Below are 17,128 nucleotides of genomic sequence, written 5' to 3'. Positions count from 1 at the left end.
CAAATTAGACTGTCTAGATAAGATTTCTTGCTCTATCACTTACTAGCTTGGTAACCTTAGGCAACTCCTTCTTTGAGCTTCCTTCTCTTTAAAATAGGACTAAGGGACTTCCCCGGTGGTGCAGTGGTTAAGAATCCGCCTGCCAATGCAGGGGACAAGGGTTTGAGCCCCGGTCTGGAAAGATCCCACATGCCGCGGAGCAACTAAGCCCATGCGCCACAACTACTGAAGCCCACGCACCTAGACCCTGTGCTCCGCAACAAGAGAAGCCACCGCAATGAGAAGCCCGTGCACCACAACGAAGAGTAGCCCCCACTTGCTGCAACTAGAGAAAGCCCCTGCACAGCAACGAAGACCCAACGCAGCCAAAAAGTTTTTAAAAATGGAAAAACTTAAAAAATAAAATAAAATAGGAATAATTAACAGCAACTACTTCATAGATTTGTTTTGAGGCTTGAATGAAAAAACTGCATGTAAATTACTCAACACAGTGTCTGTCAGAAAGCAAATGTTCATTAAATGTGAGCTATCATTGGATGAAGGATGGTTGCTGTCTCTGAACAGCAAATTGGCACTTGAGACTTAAAGCCAGAGGAACCTCTAGCCCCAAGGTCAGCAATAAATTTGAACTCTCAAAATGTCCCCTCCTCCTTCTTACCTTATTGTGCTAGTGAAGGCTTAAAGACGCAGATTTGCAGCTATGTTTTTTTTTTGGCCTATATAAAATTTGAACCAACATTTGTAAATTGAGAGATTTTTCTGAGCTGAGAAATTCATAAAAATTCATAAAAATCTGAATTTCTGGCTTCTCTCAAAAAGTTAACATATGGGCCACACCAGCCCCCATCCCCACATGGCAATAATTTACTGAAGTTGAATAGAGGATGCCTCCTCCAGATGGGACATATATTCTTCAGGGTCCTGCAGTCCTCACTACTCCTCACTGTTTCCTTACTATTGAGATCAAGGGTTCCCTGTTATACTGAAAACTAAATATGACAGCACTGGAAAATCAGAATTCTTATAGCTGAACCCACTTCATTCATTTATATTACCTGGGCCCTGCAGACATCTGAATTTGCAAATTCCTGAACAAAAAGAAACCAAGGGCTTCCCTGGTGGCGCAGTGGTTGAGAGTCCGCCTGCTGATGCAGGGGACACGGGTTCGTGCCCTGGTCCGGGAAGATCCCACGTGCCGCGGAGCGGCTGCGCCCATGAGCCATGGCCGCTGAGCCTGCACGTCCAGAGCCTGTGCTCCACAACGGGAGAGGCCACAACAGTGAGAGGCCCGTGTACGGCAAAAAAAAAAAAAAAAAAAAAAAAAAAGAAACCAAAAAGGCATAAGCATGTCTAGCTCCCAGCTGATCCTAGCTTGGATGAGAAGACTAGGGATATGTATGTGGATAGGGGTGCAGGATTTGCCTAAAATCAGAGATCTGAAAATTCCCAGAGATGAAAGGAAACGTGCAATCAAGCCAGAGGTTCTAACTTCCAACCTTAGAGAATCCCTTTGATAACAACCCTGGCAGATGTTAAGCCAGTGACACAAACCTCACTCCTTCATTAGACAGGCTGTTCAACTACCGAGCAGCTCCAGCTGCTCTACCACCCTGTAACTTCCAGTCACTGGCAGTGATTGTGCCCCCCTGGCAAACATTAAACAAGCCAACTCTCTTCCCTGGTGTCAGTCCTTCAGTTATGTGAAGGCAGCCATCATGTCTTCCTCAAGCCCTCCTTCTCCAGGCTAACCACATTCATGCTCCTCAGGTGTTTCCCGTATGACTAGGTTTTGAATCTCTCCAAACATCCCCCCCTCCTACTTGGCTAGTGTGCCTCTTCATGTGTGTCTCACTCTCTCAGAGGAGGACACACTGCATGCATGCACTGCTGTAGTTTCCCTAGGAATATAGTAGGGACAGTAGACAGCTAATGTTTATTAAATGGATAAATGAATGAGTTAAATAATTTTCAGATTCAACCAAAATTAATTTTTTAGCTTTAGGGGATTTCATCAAGGAACATTTAACTGGTATCCTGCACTCTCTGTCCATAAAGGACAGGAATCTACAGGCCCACTCCCAACTCTCCCAGAACAAAGGATCACGTACCAGGATCTCCATCGTCTCTCTCAGAGCCTTTACCATCTTTTCATAATCTTCATTTTGCTTCTGAGACTGCGTCAGTAGAGCAGAGAGCTCGGTCACCCTGAAGAGAAGAGCATAGCACAGTTACCTGGGAACCCACTAATGTGGACAGAGCTATGCAGCACACCCTAACCCAAGCCAGACACCCCCACTGCCACCCCCCCCAGAGTCCCTTGGGTGCCCCCAGCCCCTGCACTCCCTGAATACATGATGCTGTAGCCTTGAACTTGGGGAGGGGGAGCCAAAAGCCACTCAGACGCATGCAGGGATTTACCACATCTCAAGACTGGAACACGTGTTTGGGGGCCCAAGAGCTGAAGGAAAGCCCTGGACCAGGCCCTTCCAGACCCCGCTTGATCTTGAAGTCAAGCGCCCTGAAGCCAACAAGAACATCAGAATTGCCACATGGGATAGTCCCAAGGTCCCTCAAGCCCAAGGTTCTAACTCTGATAGAGAAAAAGGAGGGGCGAATTGGGAAAGATTATGGTTAACCTCCCTGATACTAACCTCAAAGTTCAGGGAAATCACCAGGCATCTTTACCACCTAACACCATATCCTGGAGCTCAGTACCTGGTGTTATATAAGTAGCTAAATAAATATTTCTTGAATGAAGTTATCAAGGAGCTTAATTTTTTATTTCAAAGTCTTCATAATTTTATTCTGTATCATCTTTAAGAGCTTTAACTCACTGTATGGTCATTCATTTAGTTATTGTATGATTCAACAAACATTTACTAAGTGTCTACTATATCGCAGGTGAAGTGCAAAGCACTAGAACACAAAACTTACTAAGACATGGTCTCTGTCCTTGTGCTTCCCCAGTGCCTTCACAACCCAAACAAAACAAACTGCAATTTACACACACCACCAATAGGTGGTGACACAACCCTAGCCATGGGGTATAAACTGAACTTTGCCCCAAGATTCAAACGGAGCTCTTTGTTTATGTCCCTGCCCTTCTTATCATTTTTTAAAAATCTATTTTATTATAATCCAAAAATTAAAAGAACCTAACCAAAAAAACCCAAAACAAAACTAAATAATCAACGAGATCAATGTAACAAGCACGTCAAAAGACCATAGGGGGGACTTCCCTGGTGGCGCAGTGGTTAAGAATCTGCCTGCCAATGCAGGGGACACAGGTTCGAGCCCAGGTCCAGGAAGATCACACATGCCGTGGAGCAACTAAGCCTGTGTGCAACTACTGAGCCTGCGTTCTGGAGCCCATGGGCCACAACCACTGAACCCGCGAGCCACAGCTACTGAGCCCACGAGCCACAACAACTGAGCCCACATGCCACAACTACTGAAGCCCGCACGCCTAGAGCCCATGCTCTTCAGCAAGAGAAGCCACCGCAATGAGAAGCCCGTGCACCGCAACAAAGAGTAGCCCCTGCTCACCGCAACTAGAGAAAGCCCGCGTGCAGCAATGAAGACCCAACGCAGCCAAAAATAAATAAATAAATTTATTTTTTAAAAAATGTATATAACAACAAAAAAAAGACCATATGGGGGCACAGTAATGTAACAGGCTATCAAGGTCATAGAAGAGGTGACATTTAACTATGCCTTAAAGGATAAGGCAGAGAGAGAAGGGAGAGAGGCATTCCAGGCTAAGGCCAGCATCTACAAAGGCAGGGAATATGGAAGAACTTGGCTGTTCTGGGAATGGCAAATAGTTTGGTGTTGATAGAGGAGAGTCACAGCCAGCTCTGTAAGTCAAAAGGACAGAAACTGAGCTGCAAGATAGTCTGAGGGCAGAGGGCAGTGACACAGCCCCAGCTGTGGCACTGGGTTTCAAACTAGACTCCCTCTGGCACATCTCCTTCCCCTTTTGTGGGAGGAATGCTCTTCACATCTCCCCCACCTATCTTGACTCCCTAAAGGAGTCAAGTTTCTCTTAGCGAACCCCTCCTAGGACCCAGGCCATCTCACCGATCCTGAAGCTCAGCCTTCTCCAGATGCCCTTGACTCTTCAGCTGTGTTAACTCCTGACTCCTTTCATGGGCTTCCTTCTCCAGCTCCTGGGTCCTGGTTAGTAGCAGCATCAACTGGGATGGCTCACTCCCATTCAGTCTCCCAGATCCATCAGATTCCCGGGACTGTGGTGCTCCCACAGTCAGGCGCAGACAACAGGTCAACAGGGAACCTGAAAGCCTCACATGCTCAGCCTTGAGCTCCGTCAGGTCTCTGAGTACAAGCAAAGAAAACAGCAGACTCCAACAGGGACCAGGAACAGGAAAGGGAGCGTGGAGGTCACGCCCAGGGAAGACTGAGGAGCAGGTCTGGGAAAAGTCATCTCAATCCAACAATCCAACAATTCCATCCCTCCCCACCAACCCTTCCACCTCTGCCTTTCCCCCACAACCTGATTCCCTTCTATAGCAGCCCACTGTCATGCGAATAGAGTTGGTAGGGGCAAACCTCCTCCCGTCATACCTCCACACTGACCTGTCAGTGGCTGACTTCATTTCCAGGAAGTGGCGACGGAAGGTCACCACCTCCCGCCACAGACTGAGAAGGCGACCATGCTCCCCTTTCAGGTAGCCCTTGAAGAACTGTGTGTTCAGAAACCCAGGTCATATCAAAGGGCAGAGGACATCTTTTGCCAACACGGGAGTCTTGGATTCCTCCTGACTATTGGGGGGGGAAGTGGAGGGCCTTAAAGGAGATAGCTTATGAATGGGTGTCTATGTTCAGGCGATGCTGAAGTGTTTAATAAAGTTAGCAGTGGGATTCAAGAGGTCAAAGGGCCTAGGATGGTATATGGCCTTCTTTGAGCTAGATTAGAAAAGGATAAACAGTAGCTGCTCAACAAATGGGAGCTATTACCATCATCACCACAGACTTATAATGATGATTAAATGATATAACATATGTAAATCATCTAACATAATGCCTAACACAGAGCAACAGCCCAGGAAACATTAGTTTCCTTTAACTGGGATCTGAAAATTTCTTCCCCATTCAATTTCAACAGCTACCTCCTTAGCATCTAGATTGCAGACTTCCAGATGAGGGGGGTCAGTAAACTTTAAGATCCATCTAAAACCTATGCAGGAACAGAGTTGCTTTGAGTGTCATGCTACCTGCCAGCAAAACCTCGACTGGGCAGGTAAGAACAGAACTAAGGTGACAGCCCAAGCAGGGCAGAGCTGCCAGCATGAGCAGTAAGGACGGCCAGAGACTTTAACAAACAGCTCAGTTTCCATCCAGGTCCTGAAGTTAACCCCTTCCAGCACTGACCAGGCAGCGCCCAGACTGCAAGTCCTCCTCTCACCATTCCCGCCCACTGTTTCTCTTACCTCCTGCTCCATCTGCCACTGGCTCTCCTTCCTCATTAGCTCATCCCGGGCCCGGCTCCAGTCTACTGTCAATTTTTCCACATCTTCCCGAAGCGCTTTATTCACCACGTCAGCTTTTTCCATGTGCAGCCGAAGCTGGGTGTTCACCTCCGCTAGACTCTCACACCTGCACTGGGGAGGGGTAGGAGCAAGTACTAAACAAAGGTCTGAGCCAACCCTTGGACCTCTTGGAGTAAGATGACAACCACTGGAACTTTCCACTGCCAGGAACTGGAGGGCTAAGGCTGAAGTCCTTGATTCTAATCCATGTTAGCCCTCGAGACAGAGGTTTTCCATCAACCTTCTCTACCCGCCTGCCAACCACCCAGGCCAGAAAGTTGGGGCCCATCACCTCTGTTGCTCCTCCTCCAATCGGGTTAGCAGCTGTTCCAGGTTTGGCTCCTCCACACCTTCCCACCTCTGAGGGACCGGTCCCTTAGCCAGACAAAAGCAAGCTTTCATTTACCTCCAACGAGAACATCCCGCAGACCAATTCCCTGATGCCCCCTTCTACTGCAGCCTGCTTATTGTTTTTAAAGTTCATCCGTTTATTTTATTTTTATTTTTGGCCACACCGAGCAGCTTGTGGGATCTTAGTGCCCCCAACCAGGGATAACCCCACCACCACCCCCCAGCAGTGAAAGCGCAGAGTCCTAACCACTGGACTGCCAGGGAATTCCCCAGCTTTTTTTTTTTATTCTTTCTCCCCTTTGTTAGCAATATGTCTCTTTTCTCAATCACTGCATTCCTCAAGTAAACCCACTGCATCCCTCTCTCCAAACGTAAACCAGTGACTTCTTGTGAAAGATGGCATTTGGTAGTGAAAAGAACTTTTGACCTAAGAAGCATAAAATACAGCTTTCACTAATGGTCTTGGCTTCTACTACACTAATTTTTGGACCTTGGGAAGTTATAACTTCTCTAAGCCACAAAGTCTTCAGCTCCAAAATGAAGGTGATATCATTCCCCTGAAAAGTTGCTTTGCAGGTTAAGTGACGTAATTCTATGACAATGCCTACGGGTGTCTGGCCTACATAGAACGGTACATAGTTAAGTCTCGTCCTTTCCTTCCTCTGAGAGAACTCTTCCGAGGGTAATGTGAGAAGATGCTGAGAGGGAGCTGGAAGAAAGGCAGATAGGTTTTTGAAAGCCAGTTCTACCCAGCGCACAGCACAAAGAAATCTCTCTGTCACAAATATGGTTTTTTCAGGCCTGCAAAGGCACACATCTCTCCAAGACAGATAAACACTGACACCTCCTGGAGGAAAAATGCATCTCTTCTCTCGGATTCCACACCCCTTCCAATCTGGTAATATTAAGTCTCCTAAAGCTCATTTTGTCCTTAGAGAGCCTGGGGTTGGAGTCTGATGGGGCAGGAATAGCTAGGTCCTGTGAAGGTATCTGATGAAGCTCTCAGGGGCTGACGAAAGAGAGGCTTCTTCCAAACACCGCCTTATCACACCCCAGCCTCCCTCAGTCGGCAAATGAGGCCTAACTATACTCCCTGAGGGCTCAGGAGGAGCACAGAAGAGCCTCACTCACTCCAGTGGCTTCCAGCCGCTTCTCCAGCTCTTGGCACCAACTCCGGTACTGCAACACCTGGGGCAAACAGAGCAGGACACAGCAATGGGCACGGCTGGTACCAACAGCCCAAAGCAAAGGTCCCCAAGGGTCGTGGGCAAATGCGCTGTGAATGAGGGACTGGGTGATGACAGTGAAGTGAGGCCATAACATCTTAGTTTCCATTTGGTCATTTAATCATATGTTCTCTACAGCTCTTGTATTGGAGAAGGAAGTTCATGGGCTTTGGAACCGGAAAACCTAGGATCAGGTCCTAGCTCTAGACTAGGAGAGCAAACCTAGACAACTAACTGACCCCTCATGAAGGTCACCTTTGAAAGGGACATCGTAGATGGCTGGTGGAGAAGTTGTAGACATCAAAGGAGAGCTGTTTAGGACATTCCCACCACGTGGCTCCATCTTCTGCAAACCTCATCCCGCTTCAGTCCCCAGCCCCAAGTGTTCTCCTCCTTCCCCTTCCTGAAAGGGCAGCTGCCTCACCTTGGCCTGCAGCTTCCTCACGAGGGTTGCTTGCCTTTGCTGAGCCTCCTGGGAGCTCTTCAGCTTCCGCCAGGAAGCTGCTTGGTTCTCTGCCATCTGCTGCTGTAGCGCCAGCACTTGCTCCTCCAGCACCAGCTGCAGTGACCGGGGCTTCATATTGTTCAACCCAGGGCCCCCTGTCTCCATGGGGGCACCAGACAGTAAGTCCACAGGTCCCTATGCAGCCAGAGGCTGTTCGCTCCCAGCAGGCTCTCTAATCATTGCTGTGTCCCTTGGACCTCCTCTTGAGCTGGGGACTAAAGCACACAGTGGAGTTGAAAGAACTCCCTAGATGACTCAAATTTATTCAGCAAATACTCATTAAGTTCTGTAAAATTGGGTTGGACAAAGTACAGTACTCCTCAAAGCTTTTCAAATACTAAGATGGACCTAATCTCTAAAGGGGGGGGGACGTGATGAGCATCATTTCCCAAATTTATTGGACCATGACACAAGCTCACAGGACTAGTGTTTCCTGGCATGACTTTCGTAACTCTGCACTCGACCAAGAGCTCCTAGTTTACCATTGCATCCCTAGTGCCTGGCACAGTGCCTAATAAACATCTGCTGAATGAATCACTGAAGGTGATTTTAGGCTAGCAGGGGAGATGGACACAATTACAATACAATGTGGTCTGTGCAGTAATAACAGAGACATCACAGGATAGTATGGGAAGACAAAAGAAGGACATTTAACCCAAGCTGTGGGGCTGTGAACAGTGCGAATCATCATCATCATAATTAATACTTGTTAAGTGTTTCTATGGGTCAGTCACTTGAAGTGCTTTACACATACCATGTCATTTTGGCATCACAAGAATCTTGAAACCTTCCAATGCTTTCCTATCATACTTCAGCATTGGTACTATTTTAACTTTACACATGGATGAGGAAACTGAGGCTTACAAAGGCTAAGCCTTAGCTGAGAAATCAGAAAGGTTAAACAATTTGTCCTAGTTCATACAGTTGGCATTTGGTTGACTAGGGATTTGAATACAAGCAATCTGACTCTCTGTGACAGAGAGTAGCAGGCATTTCAGGCAGGGGAACCAGAAAACAGAGGGAAGAAGGAGCCAGCTTCAGCAGGATGGCAAACCCTCCCCATTCACCAGGAGATGGGCCAGCACAGGGCAATGGGGGCAGGTGAGGGAGGCCAGCCTAACCAGTGACTTCAGAGACACCCAGGAGACGGGGAGGCAAGATGATCAAGAGTTTGGGGTGCTAGTCCAAGTTCTGTCTCTAATGGGCTCTAGGACCTCGAGCACGCCACTTCCTCAGGCTCCTCATCCAAAAATGAGGGTGCCCAGCTCCATGACCTCTGAGTTTCTTAGGCCTCTAAAACACACGATAACCTGGGGGCAGAGGAGGGGGGTAGAGTTCTCTCACCTTATCAGCCCTGAGACACCCATCAGCAGGTTTGAGGAGTATCTGTATTTCCAGCTACCTATCAAGAAAATGGTCTATTAGAGCTGCCTTCTTGGCAGCATCAGTCTCATAATCTGAAGAAAATGGCATATACAGCAAATGCCAATGTAACATTTGCACATACAGTGGGAGTTTCAGGGGCCCCCTGTCCCTTTAATGCACCAAACTGTTGATCTTCTACATCCTGGCTCAAATGCCACTTCCTATCAGGTCCTCCCAGATGTATCCAGGAATAATTTATCAGTTTTATAGCCATATATACAATATATATAAATTTATATTTAATGTATAGAGAGAATGTCTATGTTACATCTTATCATTACTATTTGTCTATCTTATCCACTAATTTGTGAGTTCCTCAAAGGCAGGAGCTAATTCATTTTGGTCATTAGTAGCTTGTCAACAATGCATAATGAAGAAATGCATGTGGGCCTCACTCCTGGCAGATCTAAACCCTTGGCCAGAGGTTACAAATGTAGCCTGAGGGTTCTTTTCAATCATTGTGTGGCCTATACGATGGTTTTTAAGAACTTAAGTTAGGTGCCAACATTTACCATTGGCAAAATACATATAAAAATTCATATTTCTGGCTCATTTGGGTAATCAGCATATCTAGTGACCCCTGACCCACATTCCCACAAGGCGACAACAGGCTGCAGTGAAACAGTGTCTGCCCCCTTTAGATAAGGCATATGCTCTCCAGTTCACCTTAGTCTCAGGCCCCTGCCCTGGCCTAGCCTCTCCCTCACACCGAGAGCAGATTTTAGTTGTCATGTCACTGCACTTGTGCTATTGTTTTTCTTATAACAGAGTTACAGAGGAAAACTCAGCTTACTAATCACCTCCTGGGCAACTGCAGATACCCGGGTTTGCTGAGCTTGTACTAGACAGTAAGGAAAGGGCATAAAGTAGGAAGAGTACAGTGGCACCAGTAAAGGCATAGTGGCACCTACACTCCAGGATGCCTCTTCCTAGCTGATCAACTGGGTTAGTACTTCCAGTGTCCTCCCTTTCTGCCCTTCCTTTCCACCACAGCTGTGAAATGCTGGCTCAATCTCTCTCTTCTGGTTGGAGGCACAAACCTGCTGGGGAGTAACTCTTACCGACAACACGACTAACAACAAGAGTAGCTCTGAGATGCTTCAAGGGACTTGAAGAGCCTTTTCTCCCCGAACACTGTGAGGGATGGGCCAGGCTTTTGCAGAGTCTCAGAGGCCCTAAAGGCTCCCTAACACTCCTTTGAATCCCTACCCCCAAAAGCATTCGGTTAAACCTCATGAAATTGCCGATATCTGCCCTTTTTTTAACCTAACAAAATGATAATTTCATGTAATTCAACCTAATATAATAATATTATATATATTTATAATCATATATTTATATATATTATACAAACCTAATATATAAGCAGCCCTCTCATAGTTCCTGGAATTCTCCTATTAAATCCTCTTTTATTCTTTTTATTTATTTGTGGCCACGCCTCTCGCAGCTTGCAACATCTTAGTTTGATCTGCGCCCCCTGCAGTGGAAGCTCAAGAGTCCTAACCACTGGACCGGCAGGGAATTCTCTAAATCCTCTTTTAGAATAAGGCTGTTGTTAATGTGTATACATTATTTGAGAAAATGATAGTAACACCTCAGTAAAAAAATGGAATTATATTAGAATTATATGATTATTTTACTTTAGCAGATAATTTAAAAATTTTAGAGCTATTTAAAAATTTAGTCCAACCCTCTCATTTTACAGATAAGGAAATTGAGGCTTACAGAGATGAAGTAACTTCATTTTGTTCGTATTTTATTGGTATGCCCCATTTACTTCAAAAATGATGCGAAATTGTAGCAAATGTACCATACTAATGTAAGATGTTACTAACAGGGGAAACTGGGTGCAGGGTATATAGGAGCTTGCTGTACTATGCAAGTTCTGTAAATCTAAAATTGTTCTAAAAAATAAAGTTTATTTAAAAAATGACTTGAATTGTTTTATGATTAACGCACCCCCCCCCCCCCGCCAAAAAAAAAAAAAAAAAAAACAGGACTAAAAAGATGGAGGGAACAGAGAAAAATTACACCAGGAATTTTTCTGAAATTGAGATTCAGTTCTGAGCTTCCTCAAGACACAGTTCAGCACCTTTCATTAACACACTGTCAGATCAGCCAGAGAATAAACAAACTAGCATAGCTCCAAAAGAAAGGTAGGTTTCAATGGCCCTCAGGAAAGGAAAAGGTCAGTAGCTGGCAAATGGTAACAGACTGAATTGCATTCAATGAGAATAATGGATGTCAGTGTGCTCTGTAAACTGTAAACCACTGAATAGATGTTATCATTACCACAGGAAAAGGAAAAAGATTCACTTCTTTTATACGTTAATTTATCCTGTAAACACTCATGAATTCCAGCTTAGCATCAGGTAACTGGCCACAGTGATACAGAAATGAGGAAGACTGACTTCCTACTTTTGCTAGGAACCAGACTGGGAAGGGCAGTGACCTCTGAACCTAGGGTGAAGAGTGAGACAAGAGTGACATAAATTATATATTTTGTCTCATCTCATCCAAATTCTTCCAAAAGGAGTATTTAAATAAATTTAAAATAGCAGCAACACCACCTAAACTTGAAGTAGAGGTGTAAATGTTGCAAGGACTAAGAGGAGAACTGGTATTATTAAACAGAATTTGTCACTTAAAGCAAAAAAGAAAAAACACGTGAGGGCACAGACATTTTATTTCCTGAGAAAAGAAACTATATATATATATATATATATATATATATATATATATGTCTGGAGAGACAATTTGTTTCTTATTCCAGAAAAAAAGAAATTAGCACACAGCTCCTTATATAAATCTCATATGTGGGCCTCTCTCTCCATCCTCCTCCTACCTCTAAGGCCTCTCTCCCTTTAGTCTCCTCTGCTGGCTCCTCCCCACCATCTCAAGGTTGGAGGCCCTAGGGCTCAGGCTTCAGACCTCTTCTCCACCTACATTCATTTTCTAGATAATCTCATCCAGTTTCATGGCTTAAAACTGTACCTATACACCCATGACTCCCAGTGTTACATCTCCAGCCCATCTGGCACATCACACTCCTATACTAAATCCAAACATTTATTTAACTTCTCCATATAGATGTCTAACAGGCATCTCAAAGTTAACTCATCCAAAAGTGAACTCCTGTTCCTCCAATCTTCCCCATTTCAGTACGTGCTAATTCCATCCTTCTGGTTGCTCAAGCCCAAAGGCCTTACAGTTATACTGACTCCATTCTCCCACAGCCTATAACCAATCCATCAGCAAATCCTGTTGGCTCTACCAGTTCCTATTGCTTCTGACCCACCCCCACCATCATCCTGAGCAAAGCCACTCTTGGCTTTAAGGTATGCCCACAAATTCTTTGATACTCCTCCCTTCAAGAGGTGGAGCCTAAACTCTCTCCCCTTGAGCATGACCTGGAATAAAGTTAATGAAGCTGAATAAAGTAGAAATGACTTCCAAGACAAGGTCATAAAAGGCCTCCCCTCTCTCTAGCTCTTGCTCTCCTCCCACTCTCTCGGCTGTGTCCTGAGGACACCCAGGCAGCCCTGTGAAGAGGCCCAGTGGTAAGGAACCACATCTTGGGAGCAGACCAGACATCAGTTTGACTGCAATCTCCTGAGAGATCCTAAGCCAGAAACAGCCAGCTGAGCTGCTCCCAGATTTCAGACCCACAACTATATGAGAAAATAAATGACTGCTGTTTCAAGCTGCTAAGTTTTGGGGTAATTTCTTGCATAGCAGTAGATAACTAATACACCTGGATAACTGCAAAAGCTTCCTAGGTGGTAGCAATGCTTCTACCCTTGCTTTCAAAATTTGCTTTTTCTCAGCAGAATAGTCAGAGTGATCCTTTTAAAACAGTGACAGGGACTTCCTGGGTCATCCATTGGTTAAGACTCCGAGCTTCCACTGTAGGGGGCATGGGTTCCATCCCTGGTTGGGGAACTAAGATTCCCACATCCCACATGGTATGGCATAAATAAGTAAATAAAGCAATAAATAAATAAATAAATATTAAAACAGTGACAGATTCAGTCACTCAGAACCCTTCAGTGGCTAATCAAGAGTAGAAACCACAATCACTATATTGGCTTACCTGGTCCTAATTATTTGATCCCAGCCTCCAATTGTTTTAATTCCATTTCTTACTCCTCTCCCCTTTGCTCACATCTCTCCAGCCACACAGCCCTCCTTGCTGTACATGCTTGGCACACACCAAGCCACACACTCATCCAGGGCCTCTTCTTCTAGTTATCCTCATGATTGGCTCCCTTGCCACCCTCTCTGTTCAAATGTCCCCTTCTCAGTAAGTTGTTCCTTAACCACCCAATATAAAATACCACCACCCCTCCACACAAACTGGTATTTTTCTTTTCTTTCTTTCTTTTTTTTTTTGGCCGCACCATGCGGCACGCAGGATCTCTTAGTTCCCCAACCAGGCATTGAACCCATGTCCCCTGCAGTGGAAGCGGGGAGTCTTAACTACAGGGCTGCCAGAGAAGTCCCTGGTATTTTTCTACTTACTTTACCATGCTTCATCTGTCCCTATCTGAGTATTATGTGTACTATATCTAACCCAATGTACATTTCCCAAGTGCAAGAATATTGTTTTGTTGACTGCCGTATTCTCAGCTCCTAAAACAGTGCCTGGTATATAGCAGGTACTCATTAGATATTTGACTAAATGAATGGATATAAGAACATTAGGCAACATGATCCATATCGAAGGTCTTACAAAATGCTGACAGTTCTATAATCTTCTAAAAGGTAAAAACAAACAAAAAACCCCAAAAGAAACAGATCATGTAGTTTGTACAGCACTTTACTCTCTCACAATTATTTGCAATCTTCATAAAAAACTTAGAGAAGAAATTATTGCCTTCATTTTATGGACAAGAAAACTAAGGCTCAAAACACGGAAGGGGTATAACTGGTCAGCGGCAGAGCAAATACTGAACCCCAATCTGCTTCGAAACTCTACACCCTTCCATTACAAAATGCTGCCCCCTAAATCATGAAATATGAAATCACAGCTCTGGGAGGGACACTTTCTAAAGGGTGTGAAATGATGAGGTCTAAGTCTTCGGCTCTCTGATGGACAAGGACCAAAGAAAGGTAGAGTGTGACTGAAGGAACAAGGGCTAGCACCAGGTTCTAGTTCCTCATGAACTCACTCTGTACATTTGGGAACATCAATTCTCCTTTCTAAGCCTTCTCATGTGCATCACAATCTTGGCCTCCATAACTCATGGAGCTAATGTAAACACCAATTCAACAGACATTTACCAAACCCAAAGGCAATCCAGGAATTATTACATGCTCTGGGGATGGATAGCCTAGAATTCGTATCCCGGCTCCACTCACTTATTAGTTGTGGGACTCTACGCAAATTGATCTAAGAGTGCCTTAGCTTCTTCACGCATAAAATGTGAAGATATAGAACCCACCTTATGGAATCGCTCTGAGGATTAAATGGGCCTTTACAGGTAATGCATTTCGTAGCACCTTTGTGGCTGTTCAATAAATATTAGCTATTATTATGATCATCACGTGCTAGACCCTGGGATACAGATGAAAAAGGCAAGGCATAACGCCCCAACAAGTGCACGGCTGTAAAAGAGATGCAGGAAAAGTAACTCGGTGCAATGAGTGCAAAACCCCAGCAGCGAGCTAACTGCGCCTTCAGAAAGCGGTTGGAAAAGGTTTCCGAGGAAGTGCTATTTAAGGTGGGTCCCGAAGAATGAGCGTTCCAGAGTAGGGTGGCGAGTAGGACTGGACTTTCGGACAGATCACATGCAAAGCCCCAAAGGCAGAGGGAGCCGCAAAATTCTGGGAGCCAGGAGCGGGACGCTTAGGAGAGCGCAGCGCCTTATCGGACAACCCCGGGCTCGGGAAGATCCCTTTTTACGCGGACTTGGAGCGCAGAGTGTTGGCGGCAGCAGCACGCGGACACACCCGCCTAGGACAGGTCCCAGCCCCTCTCTGGGCCTCGGCCGCTGCCCGAACGGAATTCCCTAAGGCGCTCTAAGAGGGCCGGCCTCTGGGCCTCAGACCGTTAACCCGGGCACCTCCCGCCTGCCCTTGAGGCCCCACCTCACCACGCTCGGCTCCCGCAGATTCCTCGGGTGCTCCTCAGCGCCGCAGCGCCTGAAGTAGCAGCTAAGGCCCGGCCGGGGGCGGGTGCCCACCAAGGGGCTGGGGCGCAGGCCCCGCCCCTCAAACTCCCGCCCTTTCGGAGGGCCCCCGCCCCTCCGTGCAACAAGCCTAAGGACGGACTGCGCCACCTAGGGGCCTCCGCCATGTTGAGTACTGGCAGCCGACTTAAAAGTGTGGCCCAGAAGAAAAAACGGGATGATATTAAGAGATATTAAGATTCCCTCGCCAGAAATGCGGACAGACAGGCTTGCTGGATTCGAGTAAGGGAAGTTTTAGTAACAGGAAAAAACTTGCTCTCAATCATACCTCTTTTGGCTTCGGGATTACACATTGCGCATGTGTGTGGTCACCTGGTTCTAGGTGCGCCTGCGCACTGTTCCACCTACAAACCCGAGTACAATTAACAAGGGCGCTTCGTCGGGATACAGCTTTATCTTCAGACCCCCGAAGCCCCAAACGGCTTCAGGCAACACAACACTCACAGCATAGTTATTAAGTGTCATTTGAACACACATGGCTTTGAACAGGGTGTTTTCTTTGCCTGAATGTCCTGCATCCGTCCGGAGAACCGCAGTTTGTCCAATTTTATGCGTGAACCTGATTTTCTCTAGAGGACTCTAGAGGCGTTTTTTCCATAGCGTTTTGTGCATAAATTATCAATGCACTTTCATTCACCTGCCTCCCTTCTCCACTCAGTGGGTCTAAAGTTTTAGTTGGGATTTAAAAAAAAACAAAACTGGAGAACTTCTTAAAGTGCAGACTCTCGGATTCCCCCACTAGAGAGTCAGTAAACCAGGCGTGGAGCCCGGGACTCTGCATTCAAGCAAATACCTTGGGTGATTCCCGATGCGTTGGGAACATATTTTGAGAAACACTGTATAAGATTGTGTATCTCTAGCACCCAGCACAAGGCTTAGTACAAAATAGGAGCTAAGTAAGTGCTGAGTGAATAGATGGATGTATGAATGGATAGCAGGAGTGAAACAGGCAATTCACAGCCAAAGGGAACCGGAGAAAAGAACACTTTGATAAGAGTATCTTTGTATTTTTCTCCTATAAGAACAAAACAAGTTCTTAATAGTTACTGAGAAAAAGAGAAAGTAAGTGAGGGGTGGGGGGAGGACAGTGATTCTTAAAGGCAAACTATGCTGAGAGGGAAGAAGAAACATCCCAGACATTGGACAGACAAAAGGATGCAAAGACTCAGTTGTGTGGGAGTCTACCCCAGGGAAATATTCTCCCAACAGGTTGTGTGCAAGAATGTTCACTACAGTGTTTGGAATGTTACACCAACCTCAGGGCATTTGCAACCTCAGGGAGATGGCATACTTTGCCATCTCCTAAACCAGTTTACCCCAAACTCTTGGATTACCTGACAACTTCCCCTCCTTCAGGTCTCAACTTAAATGGTACTTCCTCAGCTAGGTCTTCCCTGATCATGTTATGTAAAGTAATACCCTATCATTTTCTATTGCAGTACTCTTTTCATAGTACTTTTTTTTTTTTTTTGCGGTACGCAGGCCTCTCACTGTTGTGGCCTCTCCCGTTGCGGAGCACAGGCTCCGGACGCGCAGGCTCAGAGGCCATGGCTCACGGGCCCAGCCGCTCTGCGGCATGTGGGATCTTCCCGGACCGGGGCACGAACCTATGTCCCCTGCATCGGCAGGCAGACTCTCAACCACTGCGCCACCAGGGAAGCCCTCGTAGTACTTTTTACTTACTTATTTTGGTTTACCTATTATCTTTCTCCCCCTTGAAAATTTAAGCTTCATGAGAATAGGAGGCTATCTCTGACTTATTCTTAGCATTTAACACAGAGCCTGACACAGGGTAGGTGCTAAATAAGCATCCATGAAATGAATGAATGGAGTCAGCCTCAGTGTTACAAAGGTTAATGACATAAAATCTATCAACAAACT

General features: G+C 45.9%; 1 protein-coding gene across 1 annotated transcript in view; it reads right to left on the bottom strand.

Annotated features, from left to right (window-relative positions):
* Positions 1–15,190, bottom strand: part of CEP250 (centrosomal protein 250) — a 46,324-nt gene extending 31,134 nt beyond the window's left edge. Inside the window, exons 1-9 of the mRNA XM_082857764.1 lie at positions 15,147–15,190; positions 8,976–9,033; positions 7,551–7,846; positions 7,032–7,088; positions 5,842–5,924; positions 5,451–5,616; positions 4,597–4,703; positions 4,081–4,335; positions 2,109–2,205 (exon numbers count right to left, since the gene is read on the bottom strand). Coding sequence (XP_082713890.1) covers positions 2,109–2,205; positions 4,081–4,335; positions 4,597–4,703; positions 5,451–5,616; positions 5,842–5,924; positions 7,032–7,088; positions 7,551–7,736 — 951 coding nt within the window. The 5' untranslated portion in view covers positions 7,737–7,846; positions 8,976–9,033; positions 15,147–15,190. The remainder of the gene's footprint in view (positions 1–2,108; positions 2,206–4,080; positions 4,336–4,596; positions 4,704–5,450; positions 5,617–5,841; positions 5,925–7,031; positions 7,089–7,550; positions 7,847–8,975; positions 9,034–15,146) is intronic.
* Between the last annotated feature and the right edge of the window lie 1,938 nt (positions 15,191–17,128).

The sequence above is a fragment of the Leucopleurus acutus genome (genome assembly GCF_964270905.1).
Source record: "Leucopleurus acutus genome assembly, chromosome: 16".
Lineage (NCBI taxonomy): Eukaryota > Metazoa > Chordata > Mammalia > Artiodactyla > Delphinidae > Leucopleurus > Leucopleurus acutus.
Note: the sequence above shows the minus strand (reverse complement) of the source record. Positions and strands in the feature narration are given on the sequence as shown.